This window comes from Erythrolamprus reginae, chromosome 1, assembly GCF_031021105.1.
Source record: "Erythrolamprus reginae isolate rEryReg1 chromosome 1, rEryReg1.hap1, whole genome shotgun sequence".
NCBI classification, from domain to species: Eukaryota; Metazoa; Chordata; class Lepidosauria; order Squamata; family Dipsadidae; genus Erythrolamprus; species Erythrolamprus reginae.
This window is the reverse complement of record NC_091950.1, coordinates 19,266,739-19,286,267: the sequence shown is the minus strand read 5'-3', so window position 1 is coordinate 19,286,267 and position 19,529 is coordinate 19,266,739. Positions and strand designations below refer to the sequence as shown.

At 42.6% G+C, this 19,529-nt stretch overlaps 1 protein-coding gene across 1 annotated transcript in view; it reads left to right on the top strand.

Moving 5' to 3' along the window:
- TM6SF2 (transmembrane 6 superfamily member 2) overlaps window positions 1-19,218 on the top strand; it is a 42,385-nt gene extending 23,167 nt beyond the window's left edge. The window contains exons 5-10 of the mRNA XM_070746287.1: window positions 4,814-4,896; window positions 7,865-7,989; window positions 10,003-10,104; window positions 13,881-13,973; window positions 14,455-14,574; window positions 17,653-19,218. Coding sequence (XP_070602388.1) covers window positions 4,814-4,896; window positions 7,865-7,989; window positions 10,003-10,104; window positions 13,881-13,973; window positions 14,455-14,574; window positions 17,653-17,853 — 724 coding nt within the window. The 3' untranslated portion in view covers window positions 17,854-19,218. The remainder of the gene's footprint in view (window positions 1-4,813; window positions 4,897-7,864; window positions 7,990-10,002; window positions 10,105-13,880; window positions 13,974-14,454; window positions 14,575-17,652) is intronic.
- The last annotated feature ends 311 nt before the right edge of the window (window positions 19,219-19,529 follow it).

Genomic DNA, 19,529 nt, shown 5'->3' with positions numbered 1-19,529 from the left:
TTAAAAAGCAAAACATACACACAAACATACCATGCATAAACTGTGTAGGCCCAGGGGAGAATGTCTCTTGACCGGATTGCACCTTTGCGACCTCTCCGAGGTGCTAGACCCCGTAGAGCCCCATGGTTCAATGAGGAGCTCAGGGAGTTGAAACGCCAAAAGAGACTTCTAGAGAAGCGATGGAGGAAGAGTAGGTCTGAATCTGATCGAACACTTGTAAGAGCTTTTATTAAGACTTACAAAGTGGCGCTCAAGGCGGCAAGATGCGCGTACCATGCCGCCTTGATTCCATCAGCGGAATCCTGCCCGGACGCTCTGTTTAGGGTGACCCGCTCCCTTCTTAACCAGGGGTGGGGCTGGGGAGCCCTTGCAGAGCAGTGCCGAGGATTTTAACACGTTTTTCGCTGATAAAGTCGCTCAGATCCGGGCCGATCTCGACTCCAATTGTAATACAGAGTCGACTGACAACGAGTCAGTTGAGGTGACTGGGGCACGTACTTGTCCACCTGTCTGGGAAGAGTTTGATCTGGTGACACCTGATGAAGTGGACAAGGCCATTGGAGCTGTGAGTTCCGCCACCTGTTTACTGGATCCGTGTCCCTCCTGGTTGGTTTCGGCCAGCAGGGAGGTGACACGGAGCTGGGCCCAGGAGATTACCAACGCTTCCTTGGGGAGGGGAGTCTTTCCAACTCTATAAAGAAGCGCTTGTGCGCCCCCTCCTCAAGAAGCCTTCCCTGGACCCAGCCGTACTCAATAGCTATCGTCCAGTCTCCAACCTTCCCTTTATGGCGAAGGTTGTTGAGAAGGTGGTGGCACTCCAGCTCCAGCGGTCCTTGGAAGAAGCCGATTATCTAGGTCCCCAGCAGTCGGGCTTCAGGCCCGGTTACAGCACGGAAACCGCTTTGGTTGCGTTGATGGATGATCTCTGGCGGGCCCGGGACAGGGGTTTATCCTCTGTCCTGGTGCTCCTTGACCTCTCAGCCGCTTTCGATACCATCGACCATGGTATCCTTCTGCACTGGCTGGAGGGGCTGGGGGTGGGAGGCACTGTTCTTCAGTGGTTCCCCTCCTACCTCTCTGGCCGGTCGCAGTCGGTGTTAGTGGGGGGTCTGAGGTCGGCTCCGAGGTCTCTCCCTTGTGGGGTACCTCAGGGGTCGGTCCTCTCCCCCCTGCTATTTAACATCTACATGAAACCGCTGGGTGAGATCATCCAAGGACATGGGGTGAGGTATCATCAATATGCTGATGATACCCAGCTTTACATCTCCACCCCATGCCCAGTCAACGAAGCGGTGGAAGTGATGTGCCGGTGCCTGGAGGCTGTTGGGGCCTGGATGGGTGTCAACAGACTCGAACTCAACCCGGATAAGACGGAGTGGCTGTGGGTTTTGCCTCCCAAGGACAATTCCATCTGTCCGTCCATTACCCTGGGGGGGAATCATTGACCCCCTCAGAGAGGGTCCGCAACTTGGGCGTCCTCCTCGATCCGCAGCTCACATTAGAAAACCATCTCTCAGCTGTGGCGAGGGGGGCGTTTGCCCAGGTTCGCCTGGTGCACCAGTTGCGGCCCTATCTGGACCGGGACTCATTGCTCACAGTCACTCATGCCCTCATCACCTCGAGGTTTGACTACTGTAATGCTCTCTACATGGGGCTACCTTTGAAAAGTGTTCAGAAACTTCAGATCGTGCAGAATGCAGCTGCGAGAGCAGTCATGGGCCTACCTAGGTATGCCCATGTTTCACCATCACTCCGCAGTCTGCATTGGCTGCCGATCAATTTCCGGTCACAATTCAAAGTGTTGGTTATGACCTTTAAAGCCCTTCATGGCATCGGACCAGAATACCTCCGAGACCGCCTCCTGCTGCACGAATCCCAGCGACCGATTAGGTCCCACAGAGTGGGCCTTCTCCAGGTCCCGTCAACTAAACAATGTCGGTTGGCGGGCCCCAGGGGAAGAGTCTTCTCTGTGGCGGCACCGGTTCTCTGGAACCAACTCCCCCCGGAGATTAGAACTGCCCCTACTCTTCCTGCCTTCCGTAAACTCCTTAAAACCCACCTTTGCCGTCAGGCATGGGGGAATTGAAACAACTCCCCCTGGGCATGTTTAATTTATACATGGTATGCTTGTGTGTGTGTCTGTTAGTATATGGGGTTTTTAAATCTTAAATGTTTTAAACTTACTCGGATTATTTATGATTTGTTTTTCTCTGTTGTGAGCCGCCCCGAGTCCTCGTAGAGGGGCGGCATACAAATCTAAATAATAAATAAATAAATAAATTCCCCCATGCCTGGCGGCAGAGGTGGGTTTTTAGAAGTTTACGAAAGGCAAGGAGGGTGGGGGCAGTCCTAATCTCCAGGGGGAGCTGGTTCCAGAGGGTCAGGGCCGCCACAGAGAAGGCTTGTTTAGTCGACGGAACCTGGAGAAAGCCAACTCTGTGGGACCTAACCGGTCGCTGGGATTCGTGCAGCAGAAGGCGGTGCCGGAGATATTCTGGTCCGATGCCATGAAGGGCTTTATAGGTCATAACCAACACTTTGAATTGTGACCGGAAACTGATCGACAACTAATGCAGAGTGCGAAGTGTTGGTTTAACATGGGCATACCTAGGGAAGCTCATGATTGCTCTCGCAGCTGCATTTTTGTATGTAGGAATCATTAGACACGGAGACATGGTTTTCTGAGCAAAGCTGTTCCGAGCTAGGAAAATCTCTCTCTGGGTCTGAAGCCTCTTGTGTTCAGAGATCTGTTCATTCAGAAATTTCTTCTCTTAGAGGCCTCTTCTCTCTGGGTATATTTGGAGATCTCTCTTGCTTGTGAATTGTGTTTATTTTTTATAGCAAATTTCTTTGTGCACACATGTACAAAAGATTAACTTTACTAATTTGGTTACAATGGATAAATGGTTAATATATAACATACAGTATACAGACAGATCATAGCAAGGTATGATTGCTAACTAAGAAATAAAGGTGTTTAACTACCTCAGATAAACAGAGAGCTGAGTAAATAATATTTACATTGAACAGGACAGAGAACTGAGTAAATAATCACAATTTACCAAGACAGGCATTCCACATCCTTTGGGAAAGATTGATAACAACCTATACAGAGGTATAGATAGTCCTTGGCTTGTGACCACAATTGATCCCAAAATTTCTGCAGCTAAGTGAGACAGTTGTTAATAACAATAGGATTGTAGCATTTAGACTTACATTATATAAATAATAATAATAATAATAATAATAATAATAATAATAATAATAATAATAATAATAATTTTTGGATTTGTATGCCACCCCTCTCCGCAGACTCGGGGGGGGGGGCTAACAACAATAATAAAAACAACATGTACAATCCAATAATAAAAAACAACTAAAAACCCCTATTATAAAACCAAACATACACACAAACATACCATGCATAGCTAGAGGTATAACAAGCAGGAAGAGGGAGATTGTGATCCCCTTATATAGAGCGCTGGTGAGACCACATTTGGAATACTGTGTTCAGTTCTGGAGACCTCACCTACAAAAAGATATTGACAAAATTGAACGGGTCCAAAGACGGGCTACAAGAATGGTGGAAGGTCTGAAGTATAAAACGTATCAGGAAAGACTTAATGAACTCAATCTGTATAGTCTGGAAGACAGAAGGAAAAGGGGGGACATGATCGAAACATTTAAATATGTTAAAGGGTTAAATAGGGTTCAGGAGGGAAGTGTTTTTAACAGGAAAGTGAACACAAGAACAAGGGGACACAATCTGAAGTTAGTTGGGGGAAAGATCAAAGGCAACATGACAAAGTATTTTTTTACTGAAAGAGTAGTAGATCCTTGGAACAAACTTCCAGCAGACGTGGTTGGTAAATCCACAGTAACCGAATTTAAACATGCCTGGGATAAACATATATCCATTGTAAGATAAAATACAGGAAATAGTAAAAGGGCAGACTAGATGGACCATGGGGTCTTTTTCTGCCGTCAGTCTTCTATGTTTCTATTTTTCTATGTAATGGCCTAGGGGGAAGGAATATCTCAACTCCCCCATGCCTGGCGGTATAAATGAGTCTTGAGAAGTTTATGAAAGACGCAGGGTGGGGGCAGTTCTAATCTCCGGGGGCAGTTGGTTCCAGAGGGCCGGGGCCGCCATAGAGAAGGCTCTTCCCCTGGGGCCCTCCAACCGACATTGTTTAGTCGACGGGACCCGGAGAAGGCCAACTCTGTGGGACCTTATCGGTCGCTGGGATTCGTGCGGTAGCAGGAGGTTCCGGAGATACACTGGTCCGTTGCCATGTAGGGCTTTAAAGGTCATGACCAACACTTTGAATTGTGACTGGAAACTGATCGGCAGCCAATGCAAGCCACGGAGTGTTGAAGAAATGTGGGCGAATCTTGGAAGCCCCACGATGGCTCTCGTGGCTTCATAGTTGTTTACAGCCCTCTCTAAGTGGTTTACACTCTGCAAACTCTGCAACATATATTGTACCCAACAAATCTGGGTCCTTAAGTGAAATTTGTTCCATTTTATGTGACTCTTCTTGCCACCATTGTTAAGTGAATCACTTCCACTTGGTTAAGTGATTAAGTGAATCTGGCTTCCCCGTTGACTTTGCTGGTCAGAAGGTTGTCTGAGATGATTACGACCACAATGTTATAAAATTGGGTGTGGTGACATGGGGACTTGCTTAATGACCACCACGACTTACAGCCGTCAATCTGGCTCAGTGATGGTCATAAGTCGAGGACTACCTGTAACTCTTTCCAAGATATCTGCTTGTTTTTAAAGTAACTGGAACATTTTGCTTTCTAGAAAGAGTTATCGCAACGTTGGCCTCTATTGGACAGGATCATTTACCATGGCAATTGTGGTCTTCTTGCTGGGAAATATGATTGGTGAGTCCTGGATTTTTAATTTTTATCTGAACATGGCAAAATCCTTTCCCCATTTCAGTTATGATTTAAAATAAAGAAGAAGTACGCTCCTCAGTATAAAATATGTTGGGAGAGTGTTAAAACAATAGAGTGGACTGTCTATTCTTGGAATTTTTGTTTTCAAAAATAGCAGGATCCACTTTTAAAATTTTTATTTGTTTACCAGAATATTTTAAAAAAACAAACCAATAACTAAGTTGGAGGGGACGTTGGAGGTCTTCTGGTCCAGGGGTCTCCAACCTTGGCAACCTTATGACTTTTGGACTTAAATTCCCAGAATTCCTCAGCCAGTAAGCACTTGGGAATTGAAGTCCACAAGTCGTAAAGTTGCCAAGGTTGGAGACCTCTGTTTTAATCCAACCCCTTGACATTACTTCAGACAAGTGGTTATCCAACATCTGCTTAAAAACTTCTGGAGGCACGCTGTTCCACTGACTGTCAGGACTCAGGAAATGTCTCCTTAGTTCTAAGTTGCTTCTTTCCTTGTTTAGTTTCTACCCATTGCTTCTTGTTCTTTCTACTCTCAGGTGCTTTGTTTTTTTGTTTTTTTAAAATGATTTTTATTTACATATAAACAGTTAAACAGATAAACATTAACAACTTACAGTACATTACGTACAGTACAAACTAAAAATTAAAAGACGCGTATGTAGTATATCTCCTCTCCCCTCCTGAGGTTGGCTTAATTGACAGCCTCCTTATTTTAATTTGTAGCGGTATTGTAACCAGTGGTTAATCAATAGTATATAATTTGTGATTTATAGTATGCAATATTACATTCTTTAGTTCTTGTTTTACAATTTAAAATCATATATTCCATTAACTAAACATAGAAAAGAGTTGTATTTAATTCTTAAGTTGTTTGTATTTATAACATTTATTGTCACGCAGCACTACTAGTAGTTATTCTTTTATTCAACCACGTGTAAAAATCATTCCATATTTGATAGTATTTTGAGTTGTCTTGTTCTTTTAGCACCATTGTGAGCTTGTCTGATTCAGCACATGTACTCTCAGGTGCTTTGAAGAATAAGTTGACTCCTCTTCTTTGTGGCAATTCCTGAGATATTGGAACACTGCTGTCATGTCCTTCTTTTCATTAAACTAGCAATGCCCAGTTCCTGCAACAGTTCTTCATATGTTTTAGCCTCCAGCCCACAATCATCTTTGTTGCTCTTCTCTGCACTCTTTCAACATCTATTCTTATATCATGGTGACCAAAACAGGATACAATATTCCATGTATGGTCTTATCAAAGCTTTGTAATGCAGTACTAACACTTCATATGATCCCGATTTTGTCCCTTTGTTAATGCAGAGTAGGATTGTATTGGCGTTTTTGGCAGCTGCAGCACATTCTTGGCTCATAGGAGTTACAGTTATTGAGGAGTTACAGTTACAGGAGTTACAGTTATTGAGTCAAGAAATGAAAAAGAAATGAAAATGTTTAAAAAACAAAAATTAAGGGAGGAAAAAAAAATGAGAAAATGTGGGATGGGGGGGAGAAAAAAAAAGACATTGACTTTTGATTCTTTTTTATCACAATAGAAGATAAATAACTTTACTGTCTCAGCTTTTTACTTTCACACAATATGTACCAGTCATTTCTATAACAATGAGCCTATCTAATCAGCAAAATCAACGTCAGAGTTTCATTTTTCCATCACATTCAAAATCCAGTAGCAGTTTCCAAAAGGAAACAAAATTAGATATGCTTTTCTTTAAATAAAGCAATTAATTTAACATCTCTACTTTTTTTATTTCTTTTTTTTTGTTAATAAAAGTTTTTATTATACAAAGATTAAAAATCAGGTATATAAGTGTTCTGCTGGGCTCTCTGCTAGGAGCCTCCCGAAAATTCAAGGATACAAATTTCAGACACACACACATTTGAAAATTCAAAACAATGTTCTTTATCACAAAAGTCAAAATAAACTAAGCACTCTTTTTGTATTGCAAAGAGCACTCTTCCCAAAACAACCGGGTAGTCTGTACAATTTCCCTTAAACAGTCATTACATACTGTGGAGAAACCTCACACCCCTTCTTCTTCCAACAAAGGGAGACACACACACACACACACTGCTCTGCTTTGGTTTCAAAGGCATGAAAAAGCAACGAAGTCCAGCACACAAGATTCCTGATGAAACTGCAACAGATATTCTTCCACAATGGCCAAACCACATGCTGCTATTTATAGCAGCAGCCCTAATTACTGGAGCCCCACCCAAACACAGGTGGCCTCCCTTATTTCCTGTAATATGTTCTTACTTGGTCTCTTCTACGCATAATTCTGTGCTTGCGTGGGTCCAAAACGTCATAATCTGAATCAAAGGAAGATAAGGGAGAGTGACTGCCTGGGCTGTGTGCCAAGCCCTCCTCTGCCGAGTCACTCCCACCTTCTTCTTCGTCCGAGGAAACTAAACTAGTACATATTATATCATTTTACAATATAATTATTATTTGTTGAAATATTGTACTTACATTCTAAAATATAATTTGCAAAACTGCTAGTATTTTCCCCTCCTTCCCAATTGAACTGTTAGTCGCACAGTTCTTTCTTTCCTATTTCATTATACGGCCTATGGCATCAGCGGTTACCAAATGTTTGTTCTGTAGTTCAATTAAACTAGAGTCAGACTAGTTTGGTTTTAATTTTGTATATTGGATTGATTCCGGGAACATCCGGAACATCAGATCGTATAAATTTTTCGCCTTCTACTTTTTTTCTTTCTATGGACATTAATATATATTTCTGTTTGCACTTATTAATGTTTATCATCATTTATAGCAACAAATTTCACCATACTCTTTCACATTCTTTAACCTTCAAGGAAAAAAAACCCCTATTTCAATCTCCATTTTAAAGCTCTAAATTTTTCTCTAAAAATATTTCCAAAATCAACAAATCCTGATATTTACTACTTATAGGGAAATACAGCTCTGAGATCCAACCAACCTTTCTGCTCAACCTTCCTTATCTCATCATTCCCATCTGGGCAACCAAACGATTCTTTGACCAGCCTAGGACCTGCCCTTTGCCAACAGCTGATCAGGTATGAAAAGTATATGCAGAAAGGTAGCCATGACTTACAACTACAGTAGTACCTCGTGATATGAACCCCTCATCATACGAACTTTACGAGATACGAACCCGGGGTTCAGAAAATTTTTGCCTGTTCTTACGAACTTTTTTCACCTTACAAACCTGCCGCCCGAACGCCGAACCCGGAAGTTGGGCAAAAGTTCGGGTTCGGGACGCCGCTGAGAAGTCCTGCCGCCTGGCTGTCGCCTTTTGAAACGGCCGGGGGGCTTCTCGGCGTCAACCCGAACGCTGAATCCGAACTTTCACCGAACTTCCGGGTTCGGCGTTCGGGAGGTCGCTGAGAGGCCCTGCCGCCCAGCTGTCGCCTTTTGAAACAGCCGGGGGCTTCTCAGCATTCTCCCAAATGCTGAACCCGGAGGTTCGGCAAAAGTTTGGCATTCGGGAGAATGCCGAGAAGCCCCGCCGCCCGGCTGTCAGCTTTGTAAAAGACTCTTAAGACTCTTAGAAAAGGTGAGGCGGTTGGGGGCAATACGAATCTCCGGGGGGGGGGGGGGACTAGAGCTCACAGTCTTCTGGTGATTGGACCAAAGTCACCCAACTGGCTTTCATTCCTAAGGCGGGACTAGAGCTCACAGTCCCCTGATGATTGGCCTAGAACAAGGGTAGGCAAAGTTGGCTCTTCTATGACTTGTGGACTCCAACTCCCAGAATTCCTGAGCCAATCATGCTAGCTCAAGAATTCTGGGAATTGAAGTCCACATGTCAAGGAAGAGCCAACTTTGCCTACCGCTGGCCTGGAACTCACAGTCTCCTTGTGATTGGCCCAAAGTCACCCATCCGGCTTTTCACGACTAGAGCAGAACTGGAACTCACAGCCTCCCCGTTTTTAGCCTGGTGCTTAATCACTAGGCCAAACCAGCTTTTTATCCCTTCTTTACCCCCACGTCTAATAACGCGAGGCGGCTATTGCAATAAACATAGTTCTGACCTCTAAGATATTAGATTTTTAATCTGGCTACTGTGTTGGGTTGATTTGTATAATAGTGCTTCTTATTATTAAACCGAAATCATCATTCTTTCCATTGATTTGTCTCTGGCTTTTCCTATCTACCTCTCCAGGAGCATTCAGCGCAGTTTTTAATTCATTCCTTCTATTTCCAATGCTCAGAGACAAGGATTCTTGCTTACGCAGCCAAAATGGCACAAAAGTGAGGGATCAGCATTTTTTTTAGCAGAAGCATTAAAGTCTTTGGGGAAGGAGTCTTGGTTGGGTAAAAAGGAGGATAGAGATACAGGATCTGCTTAATTATACAGCAGATGGAAAATGTCAGATTGATACTTGACAGGCCATCCAGAAAACAATTTATCAGTACACTAATGATTCTGAACCTTGACAACTTTAACATGTGTGGACTTCAACTCCCAGAATTCCCGAATCAGCAGGGCTAGCTGGGGAATTCTGGGAATTGAAGTCCACACACTATAAAGCTGCCAAGATTGAGAAACATTGGATTAGTCACTCACTCGTTTACAGTCTTAAAATAGCAGAATAGAATAGAATAGAATAAATAGAATAGAATAGAATAGAATAGAATAGAAGAGGGATGAAAAGAAAGGAGGAGAGAGACGGAGATAATGAGACAAAGTCTCCTGAAAGCTAAGACGAGGAAATATGATGAAGCGTATGTAGCGCTTGGCTTCACTGTGACTATGGTGGGAAACGAGGAAAGAACGGTATGTTTACTGTGCCTAAAAAATGTTGGCAGCAGACAGCAGGAAGCCAAATAAATTAAGGCATCCCTTAAACACATTACATCCCAATCTCACTGATAAGCCGCTTGATTTCCTCCCCCCCCCCATGCAAAACGTGCTGAGTATTACAAACAATCATCCTGGTAGAAGTTGGGGGCGTGCCCAAAATGTTTTACTTCTTTCTAAGCGGGGGGGGGGGGGGGGAAGAGAAAATAATTTCGAAGCACTGCTGTAAATCCTACTTTCAACTTTTCTTTCTACTTTCGGAAAGGTTGCAGAAGAGCAAAAGAAGAATCTGCTCCAGCGCCCTATGGATTTGGGATTGGTAGGGTTTCTCCTTTTGGCTGTGGTCTACACACTCTTCCGAGGACTGGTAAGGATAATTATCTCTCTGTCTGCCTGCCAAACTGTCTAGACAGAGATGTGGACTTCAACTCCCAGAATCCCCTAGTTAGCCATGCTGGCTAGGGAATTCTGGGATTTGAAATCCATAGAAGTGTTTTTAGAAGTAGTTTGTCATGAACCACTGAGTCGAAGGCTTTGCAGAAGTCTATATAAATTGCATCTATAGATTTCCCTTGATCGAGATGAGTAGTCCATATATTTTTGCAGTGAAGGAGTTGCAGGTTGCAGGATAACTTTTTTCTGAAGGTTCAGAAAAATACTGATCTAGGCAAACTTTTATTTCCTACCAGAGTACCATAAGAGGTTGATGACCTGGTCCAACTCATGCAATTAATGCCCTACATGGCATAGGACCAGATTATCTCCGAGACCGCCTTCTGCCGCATGAATACCAGCGACAGGTGAGGTCCCACAGAGTTGGTCTCCTTAGGGTCCCGTCGACCAAACAATTTCGGCTGGCGGGATCTAGGGGAAGAGCCTTCTCTGTGGGGGCCCCGGCCCTCTGGAATTAGCTCCGCCCAGAGATTCGTACTGCCCCCACCCTCCTTGCCTTCCGAAAAAGTTTAAAAACTCATCTTTGCCGCCAGGCCTGGGGTTCCTTAGACCTTTCCCCCTGACTGATGAATGCTTAGTTTGACTGCTAAACAAATGATATTGATAGTTTTTAATTAGAATTTTAAGATTGTTTCTTAAGGTATAATTGGATTGTTATTATTGTTTCCTGTTTTTCTGTACATGCTGTGAGCCGCCCCGAGTCCTCGGAGAGGGGCGGCATATAAATCCAATTAAATAAATAAATGAATGAATGAATGAATGAATGAATGAATGAATAAATGAACGAACGAACGAACGAATAAATAAATAAATAAATAAATAAAAAATAATAAAAAATAAAAAATAAAAAATAAATAAAAATTAAAAATAAATATAAAATAAAATAATATAAAATATAAAATATAAAATATAAAATATAAAATATAAAATATAAAATATAGAATATAGAATATAGACTATAGAATATAAAATATAAAATATAATAATATAAAATATAAAATAATATAAAATATAAAATATAAAATAATATAAAATATAAAAAAATATAAAATATAAATAAATAAATAAATGGGACTTTCTCAATCCATGATTGAACAGCAGGTAATCCATCAATGCAGGACTGCAAGTACTGATCTTTTGTGGCAATAAATTCTGCCTAGACTGCAGTGTGTCCAGAATGTTGAGATCAGCAGATTCATTTTCGGTCCCAATCTGCATTTTATAAGCATCCTTAATGGAGGGGTCACAATCCCCTGGGGAAAAAATGACTGATGAGTTACATGGTCAAGAGACTCTTGCCAACCCTGCTGATGCCCAGGGTCACCCCTATCTCTCTATTCATCTAATCTTTGTTTTTCCCTTTCAAGGTACAGTTTTCTGCATATCGAATGAGACCTGATGGTTTAAATTGGGCTTTAAAATAGCCCTGGAATACTTTTTTCCAGTTAAACCTTTTTTCCAGTTAAACCTTCAATGTTTTGTATAAGATAGTTCTCAACTTACAGTCATTCATTTAGTGACCGTTTAAAGTTACAACAATACAGAATAAAAGTAACTTCTCCGAGTCTGCGGAGAGGGGCGGCATATAAATCCAATAAATAATAATAATAACAACAACAACAACAACAACAACAACAACAACAACAACAACAACCACAACTTAGAAGCCGTCTTCACACTGATGAACATCACAGTAAATCCACAATCACATTATGATTACTGTTTTTAGTGTATCATGAGAACAAGATGAATTAAACCTGTCAATCCACATATTTATATAACAAGACCTTTAACAGATTAACAGGGTTGGAAGGGACCTTGCAGGTCATCTAGTCCAACCCCCTTGCGTAAGCAGGAGACCCTACGTCTGCCTCTACCTAGGATCGAACTCACAACCTCCTGATTGTGAGACAAAAGTTCCACCTCTAGGCCACAGCATCTTTGTCATATACAGCTAGTCCTCAACCTACGACCACTTGGGCCCAAATTTTCTGTTGCTGACTTATGAACTTGTCACCTTTCTTGCCACTGTTAAGTGAATCACAGCAGTTGTTAAGTTACTCACACAGTTGTGAAATGAGCCTGTTTTGCTTGTCAGAAGGGCACAAAAGCTGAACTTAGAAATATGGATCAGTTGCTAAGTGTCTGAATTTTGATCACATGACTATTGTGATGCTGCAGTGGTGGTAAGTGTGAAATATGATTATAAGTCAAGTTTTTTTGTGTCATTGTAACTTTGAACAGTCATTAAATGAACAGTTGTGAGTCAAGGACTGCCTGTACAAAATGTACACTGAGTGGTATGGCATAGACACTAGATGTCCAATTCAGCTATTCCGTCCTCACTTAATGTTCTGTCGAGCTCTTTGGTACACTCCTCCCAAAAATTCACAGATACAATTTCAGACACACACACGTTTGAAAATTCAAAACAATGTTCTTTATAATGAAAATTCACTTAAACCAAGCCCTCTTTTGGTATAGCAAAGAGCCCTCTCTCCAAACAAACTGGTAATTTGTACAAATCCCTTATCAGTTCTGAGATACTTAGCTTGCAGCTGTGAGGCAATTCACAGTCCTTCTTCTTTCACAAAGTGAAACACACTTTGCTCTGGTTTAGTTTCAAAACGGGGAAAAATCAGCACACAAAAGGTCAAAGTCAGTAAAGCAGTCACAAAACACAAAGATCAGATAATCCTCCACAATGGTCAAACCCACAGGCTGCTATTTATAGCAGCCTCACTAATGACCACAGCCCTACCCAACCACAGGTGGCCTCATTTTCTTTGATAATAATCTCTCAGTTGTTGCTGCCTATGCATCGCTCTCCGCATGCGTGGCTGTATCATTAACTTTTGTTCCAAATCCAAGGAGGAGCTAGATAATTGATCTCCTTCTGAGCTGTCTGCCCCACTCTCCTCCTCCCTGTCACTCATGTCTTCTTGGTCAGAGGAGCCTTCATCAGCAGATTCCACCGGGGGTAAAACAGGCCTGCAGCATGTGGATGTCTCCCCCACATCCACAGTCCTTGGGACAGGAGCTGAGCCACAACACTTAATGACCAGACATGAGCCTGGACAGTTGTTGCGGTTGTTAAGCAAATCACCACATAACTATTTTTTTAATCAGAAAAGTTTTTTTATTTTTCTTCACACATACTTACCTGCCATATCATATACAGTGGTACCTCTACCTGCGAACGCCTCTACTTATGAACTTTTTAAGATAAAAACCTGGTGTTCAACATTTTTTTGCTTCTTCTCAAGAACTATTTTTCCACTTACAAACCTGAGCCTCTGAAACTGTAACCGGAAAAGGCAGGGAGAAGCCTCTGTGGGGCCTCTCTAGGAATCTCCTGGGAGGAAACAGGGCCAGAAAAGGTGGGGATAAGCCTCCGTGGGGCCTCTCTAGGAATCTCCTGGGAGGAAACAGGGCCAGAAAAGGTGGGGAGAAGCCTCCATGGGGCCTCTCTAGGAATCTCCTGGGAGGAAACAGGGCCTCCACCCTCCCTGTGATTTCCTCAATCACACACATTATTTGCCTTTACATTGATTCCCATGGGGTAATCAATTCCATATTTTGTAAAAAAAAATATAATAGAGTGTTGAGAGTGGTTCGTGATTTTGGGAGGGGCAAAGGAAATAGATTTACAAACAGTGTGTGTATGATTATGTCTCTGTGCAATTACAGGTTGTTCTGGACTGCCCAGCTAATTCCTGCTTTGACTACATTTACCAGCAAGAACCGTACCTGCGAGATCCAGTGGCCTATCCCAAGATTCAGGTGCATCCAAATTTATTGTTTATTAATTGGATTATTATTTATTTTTATTTATTTTTTGTTATAAAAATTTATTTATTAAATTAAGAAAAAGGAAAGGGATAAGAACAAAGGGGTGGGGTACAAAATCAAAAGGATATAGGAGCATAGTAAAGTTGTTGCATAGTAATACATAAAAATTTACATCTCAATGTTATATTTCTTAAACGATACAAATATAAGTTGTCCTTGTCATTAACGTATATATCTTAATGTTCTATATATAATTCGTGACATTTAGATTCAAGTACATATATATATTAGTTAATAAGAAGTAAATAAGACTGATTTATCAAAAAAAGGAGAACAGAAAATAAGAATATAATTATTATTTATTATTAATTAATTGTATTATTAATTGGATATAGACATTATCATTCAAGAGATATTCTATTAATGATCTATGCTGGAATCTAATGTTCTTTGGGGGGGGGGTTGTTTGCAGATGTTGGTGTATCTATTTTATGTCCTACCCTATTTCTGCATCTCCATCTATGCGTTACTTGTTCCTGGATGCACGTGGATGAGAGACTGGGCCCTGGTTTTTGCTGGTGCTATTGGACAGGTATGTAGCAGAACTTGCGGGATACTGCACAATTCCAGATCAAGAGGTATTCTCACATTCACAGCTCTCTTATTCTTAGACTTGCAATACCAAAGATTATCAATAGCAATAGCACTTAGACATACAGTGGTACCTCTACCTAAGAATGCCTCTACTTACAAACTTTTTTAGATAAGAACCGGGTGTTCAATTTTTTTTTGCCTCTTCTCAAGAACCGTTTTCCATTTACAAACCCAAGCCCCTGAAACTGTAACCGGAAAAGGTGGGGGGAAGCCTCCGTGGGGCCTCTCTAGGAATCTGGGAGGAAACAGGGCCAGAAAAGGTGGGGAGAAGCCTCCGCGGGGCCTCTCTAGGAATCTGGGAGGAAACAGGGCCGGAAAAAGGTGGGGAGAAGCCTCCATGGGGCCTCTCTAGGAATCTCCTGGGAGGAAACAGGGCCGGAAAAGGCGGGGAGAAGCCTTCATGGGACCTCTCTAGAAATCTCCTGGGAGGAAACAGGGCCAGAAAAGGTGGGGAGAAGCCTCCGTGGGGCCTCTCTAGGAATCTGGGAGGAAACAGGGCCGGAAAAGGCGGGGAGAAGCCTCCATGGGGCCTCTCTAAGAATCTGGGAGGAAACAGGGCCGGAAAAAGGTGGGGAGAAGCCTCCATGGGGCCTCTCTAGGAATCTCCTGGGAGGAACCAGGGCCGGAAAAGGCGGGGAGAAGCCTCCATGGGACCTCTCTAGAAATCTCCTGGGAGGAAACAGGGCCAGAAAAGGTGGGGAGAAGCCTCCGTGGGGCCTCTCTAGGAATCTGGGAGGAAACAGGGCCGGAAAAGGCGGGGAGAAGCCTCCATGGGGCCTCAGTAGGAATCTCTTGGTAGGAAACAAGGCCTCCACCCTCCCTGTGGTTTCCCCAATCACATGCATTATTTGTTTTTACATTGATTCCTATGGGAAAAATTGCTTCTTCTTACAAACTTTTCTACTTAAGAACCTGGTCACGGAACGAATTACGTTCATAAGTAGAGGTACCACTGTAGCTGTATTTTGTGAGACTTTGGGCAGGAAATAAACTTTGGAGAGATTTCGGCCACATTGCAATGAGACTTCACAAAATCTCAGCGTTTCAGGCAAGATTCAAAGGCTGAGACGCTTGAAATCTCAGCAATCTCATTTATTTTTTTGTTTTTGCCAACTGCTGCAAATAAATTTTCCAGGGGGGGTTGGTTAGATGACCTTGGAGGTACTTTCCAGGTCAGTAATTTTGAATAGGGCACCAAGAAGATGTAGAAAAATGCATCACTTCCCCTGTGACATTTCTTTCTCGTCCCCTATATTTGCATTTTGCTGTGTTCCACTCCTCTACCTTCCGTTTAGCCAGCAGAATTTCCAAAATCATTCCTGGAATTATTGAACCATTTGCCAATTGGCACAGATGCCTGAATGAGACTGCCTGAAATAAAGAGAATCACTTCTGATGTGACTCTGCATCAATATTTCTCAGCTTCTGCAATCTTAAGATGTCTGGACTTCAGCTCGCAGAATTCCCCAGCCAGAGTGCTCTGAATTGAAGTCCAGACCTCTTAAGGTGGCTAAAGTTGAGAAACAATGCTCTACATCAGTGGTTCTCAACCTGGGGGTCATAATTCCCTCTAAGCTGAGCAGTGAGCAATCGCTCACTTAAAAATCATCATCAACTCAGAGTTTCCCAAACCTGCCCAGAAGCCGAGAGGGAAAGAGTGAGAGGGAAGGAGAGAGAGAGGAAGAGAGGAAGAGAGAGAAACAGATAGAAAAAAGAGAGGAAGGAAAAGAGAAAGAAAAAGAATGGGAGTAAGGAAGAGAGAAAGAAAATCAAAATCTAGTTTGAAACTAGCTCAACTATTTAAGTGGCATTTTGATATTGATAGAGTTGCCCTATTATGAGCTCACACAGTACAGTATTTTATTTTGAAATTCTCTGAGGCAAAACAGGGTGGGTTTTTTATTTATTTGTTTGTTTATTATTTATTCATTTATTCATTTATTCATTTATTCATTTATTCATTCATTCATTCATTCATTCATTCATTCATTCATTCATTCATTCATTTATTTATTTATTTATTTATTTATTTATTATTTCTGTGCCACCCATTCCCGAAGGGACTGCCGCTCAGACACTATACTTTTCCGCCCCCCCCCAAAAAAAATTAGAGGGAACACTGCTGGGGGTTGGGACCCTTTTGGGGGTTGAACAACCGTTTCACAGGGGTCTCCTAAGACCCTGGGAGAAGACAAATTTCCGATGGTGTTAGGAACAGACCAATCAGGCGTTTACAGTGGGAGTCTCCCTCTGACCTTCCTGCCAATCAGCTTAAAGCTCTGTTGGGAGAACTGGTGCTAGACTTAAGGTTGGGGCTCACCACAACATGAGTCTTCGGAGATGGGCAGCATACAAATCTAATAAATAAATAAATATGCATGCATGGGAGGGAGGGAGGGAATGGGTGTGGACACTTGCGTGTGTGCTAGCAGACGCACACAAACACCCTTTTGGCACGCAAACCAAGAAAGGTTTGCCATCACTGCTATATAAATTACACTGCTCAAAAAAATAAAGGGAACACTTAAACGACACAATATAACTCCAAGTAAATCAAACTCCTGTGAAATCAAACTGTCCACTTAGGAAGCAACTCTGATTGACAATCAATTTCACACTTAAACAACACAATATAACTCCAAGTAAATCAAACTTCTCTGAAATCAAACTGTCCACTTAGGAAGCAACACTGATTGACCATCAACTTCACATGTTGTCAGCACATTCAACTTTGTACAGAACAAAGTATTCAATGAGAATATTCCATTCATTCAGATCTAGGATGTGCTATTTGTGTGTTCCCTTTATCTTTTGGAGCAGTGTAGTTTATGTACTTTATTTACTTTTACAAAATCCAAAACCAGGCCCTACAATTCCTAAATGTATATTTTCCACTTTGATGATGAAATCGGGGGACTTAAAAAAAAATCAGAATAAAATCAGAGTGGGAAGGGATCTTGGAGGTCTTCTAGTCCAACCCCCTGCTCAAAATCCGTTCTCTCTTCCTTTTTTCCAGGCTCAGTTTTCCCACGTCGCTGCCTCCGTTCACCATCGCACTCCTTTCCCGTACCGCATCCCAGAAAGAGATTGGTGGTTTGTGGTCCTGTGCAACGTAGCCTATGCGGTGGGCCCACAACTCTTAGCTTACCGCTGTCTCTTCAAACCTGCCTTTTTCTGTAGCCCCGTTTCCCAGTCCAAAGACAAGAAGAACCAATGAAAAACGGGAGAAGAAGAGGGAATCTTGTGCTCACTGTTGCTCGCAAATCCAATGGTGTTACACACAGGTGCTTCCTTGGGAGAACCCCAGTTCTGACAGTGTTTTAAGCAACCTGGGGTGGGTGGGTGGTCCGATCCGTTCTGGAGTTCTTGTACAGCCTCCGTCAACCTTTGCCTCGTCTGCGTGGTGCACTTGAAGCAGATTCAAAAACGGTGAAATCAAAAATGTTCCTTTGTATTTGTATTTGTATTTATTAGATTTGTATGCCGCCCCTCTCCGAAGACTCGGGGCGGCTAACCACAATAAAAAAGACAATGTGAACAAATCTAATATTAAAAATAATCTAAAAAACCCCAATTTAAAGAACCAATCATACATACAAGCATACCATGTATAAATTCTATAAGCCTAGGGGGAAGGGAAAATTTCAATTCCCCCATGCCTGACGACAGAGGTGGGTTTTAAGGAGCTTAGGAAAGGCAAGGAGGGTGGGGGCAACTCTGATATCTGGGAGGAGCTGGTTCCAGAGGGTCGGGGCCTCCACAGAGAAGGCTCTTCTCCTGGGTCCCGCCAAATGACATTGTTTAGTCGACGGGACCCAGAGAAGGCCAACTCTGTGGGACCTAACTGGTCGCTGGGATTCGTGCGGCAGAAGGCGGTCCCAGAGATATTCTGGTCCGATGCCATGAAGGGCTTTATAGGTCTAAGCCAACACTTTGAATTGTGACCGGAAACTGATCGGCAACCAATGCAGATTGCGGAGTGTTGGTGTAACATACCTAGGGAAGCCCATGATTGCTCTCGCAGCTGCATTCCGCACGATCTGAAGTTTCCGAACACTCTTCAAAGGTAGCCCCATGTAGCGAGCATTACAGTAGTCGAACCTCGAGGTGATGAGGGCATGAGTGACTGTGAGCAGTGAGTCCCGGTCCAAATAAGGCCGCAACTGGTGCACCAGGCGAACCTGGGCAAACGCCCCCCTCGCCACAGCTGAAAGGTGTTTCTCTAACGTGAGCTGTGGATCCTTTGCCTATAGCAGATCCTTTTGATGTGGCGAACAAAGTTAACACAAAGACCTGGTGGTGTTAGGTCTTTAAAAAACTACACTGAGATTTCGGGGTGGGAGATGTGAGAAGACAGCAAACAAGAGAGATCTGAAAACCTTTTGAGGATGTGATTTGAAGGAACTGGCTATTCTGTTATCCATTTTCTTATTTTTCATATGGAAAGGAAGGAGTGCTGGTTTGTGAACAAAAAGAACTTGGTCATAACGCAGAAACAGGGGCTTGGGACAGCGCCGTGAAGTCACTGTTTACAGAATTATCAAGGGGGAAAAACCCAGATTAATATATGACTTTTAAAGAGCTTGACTCTTGTGTCTTTTATTTGTGCTTGGCCAAATTGATTGATGCTATCTGGGGTCATACTGGCTGTGTCCACAAGACAACTTGGGGCGTTTGTTTGGTTTGGCTCAGTGCCTTGTGTGAATGTAGCCACTGGGGTTTGAGTTATTCAAGATGATGATGATGATGATGATGATGATAAGGTTTTGGAACACACATCACGATTGCGGAAAATAAAAAAGAGTGGATCATTGAAATCGCCATACCAGGTGACAGTCGAATTGATGAGAAACAAGAAAAACTTAGCCGACATCAGGATCTTAAAATCGAACT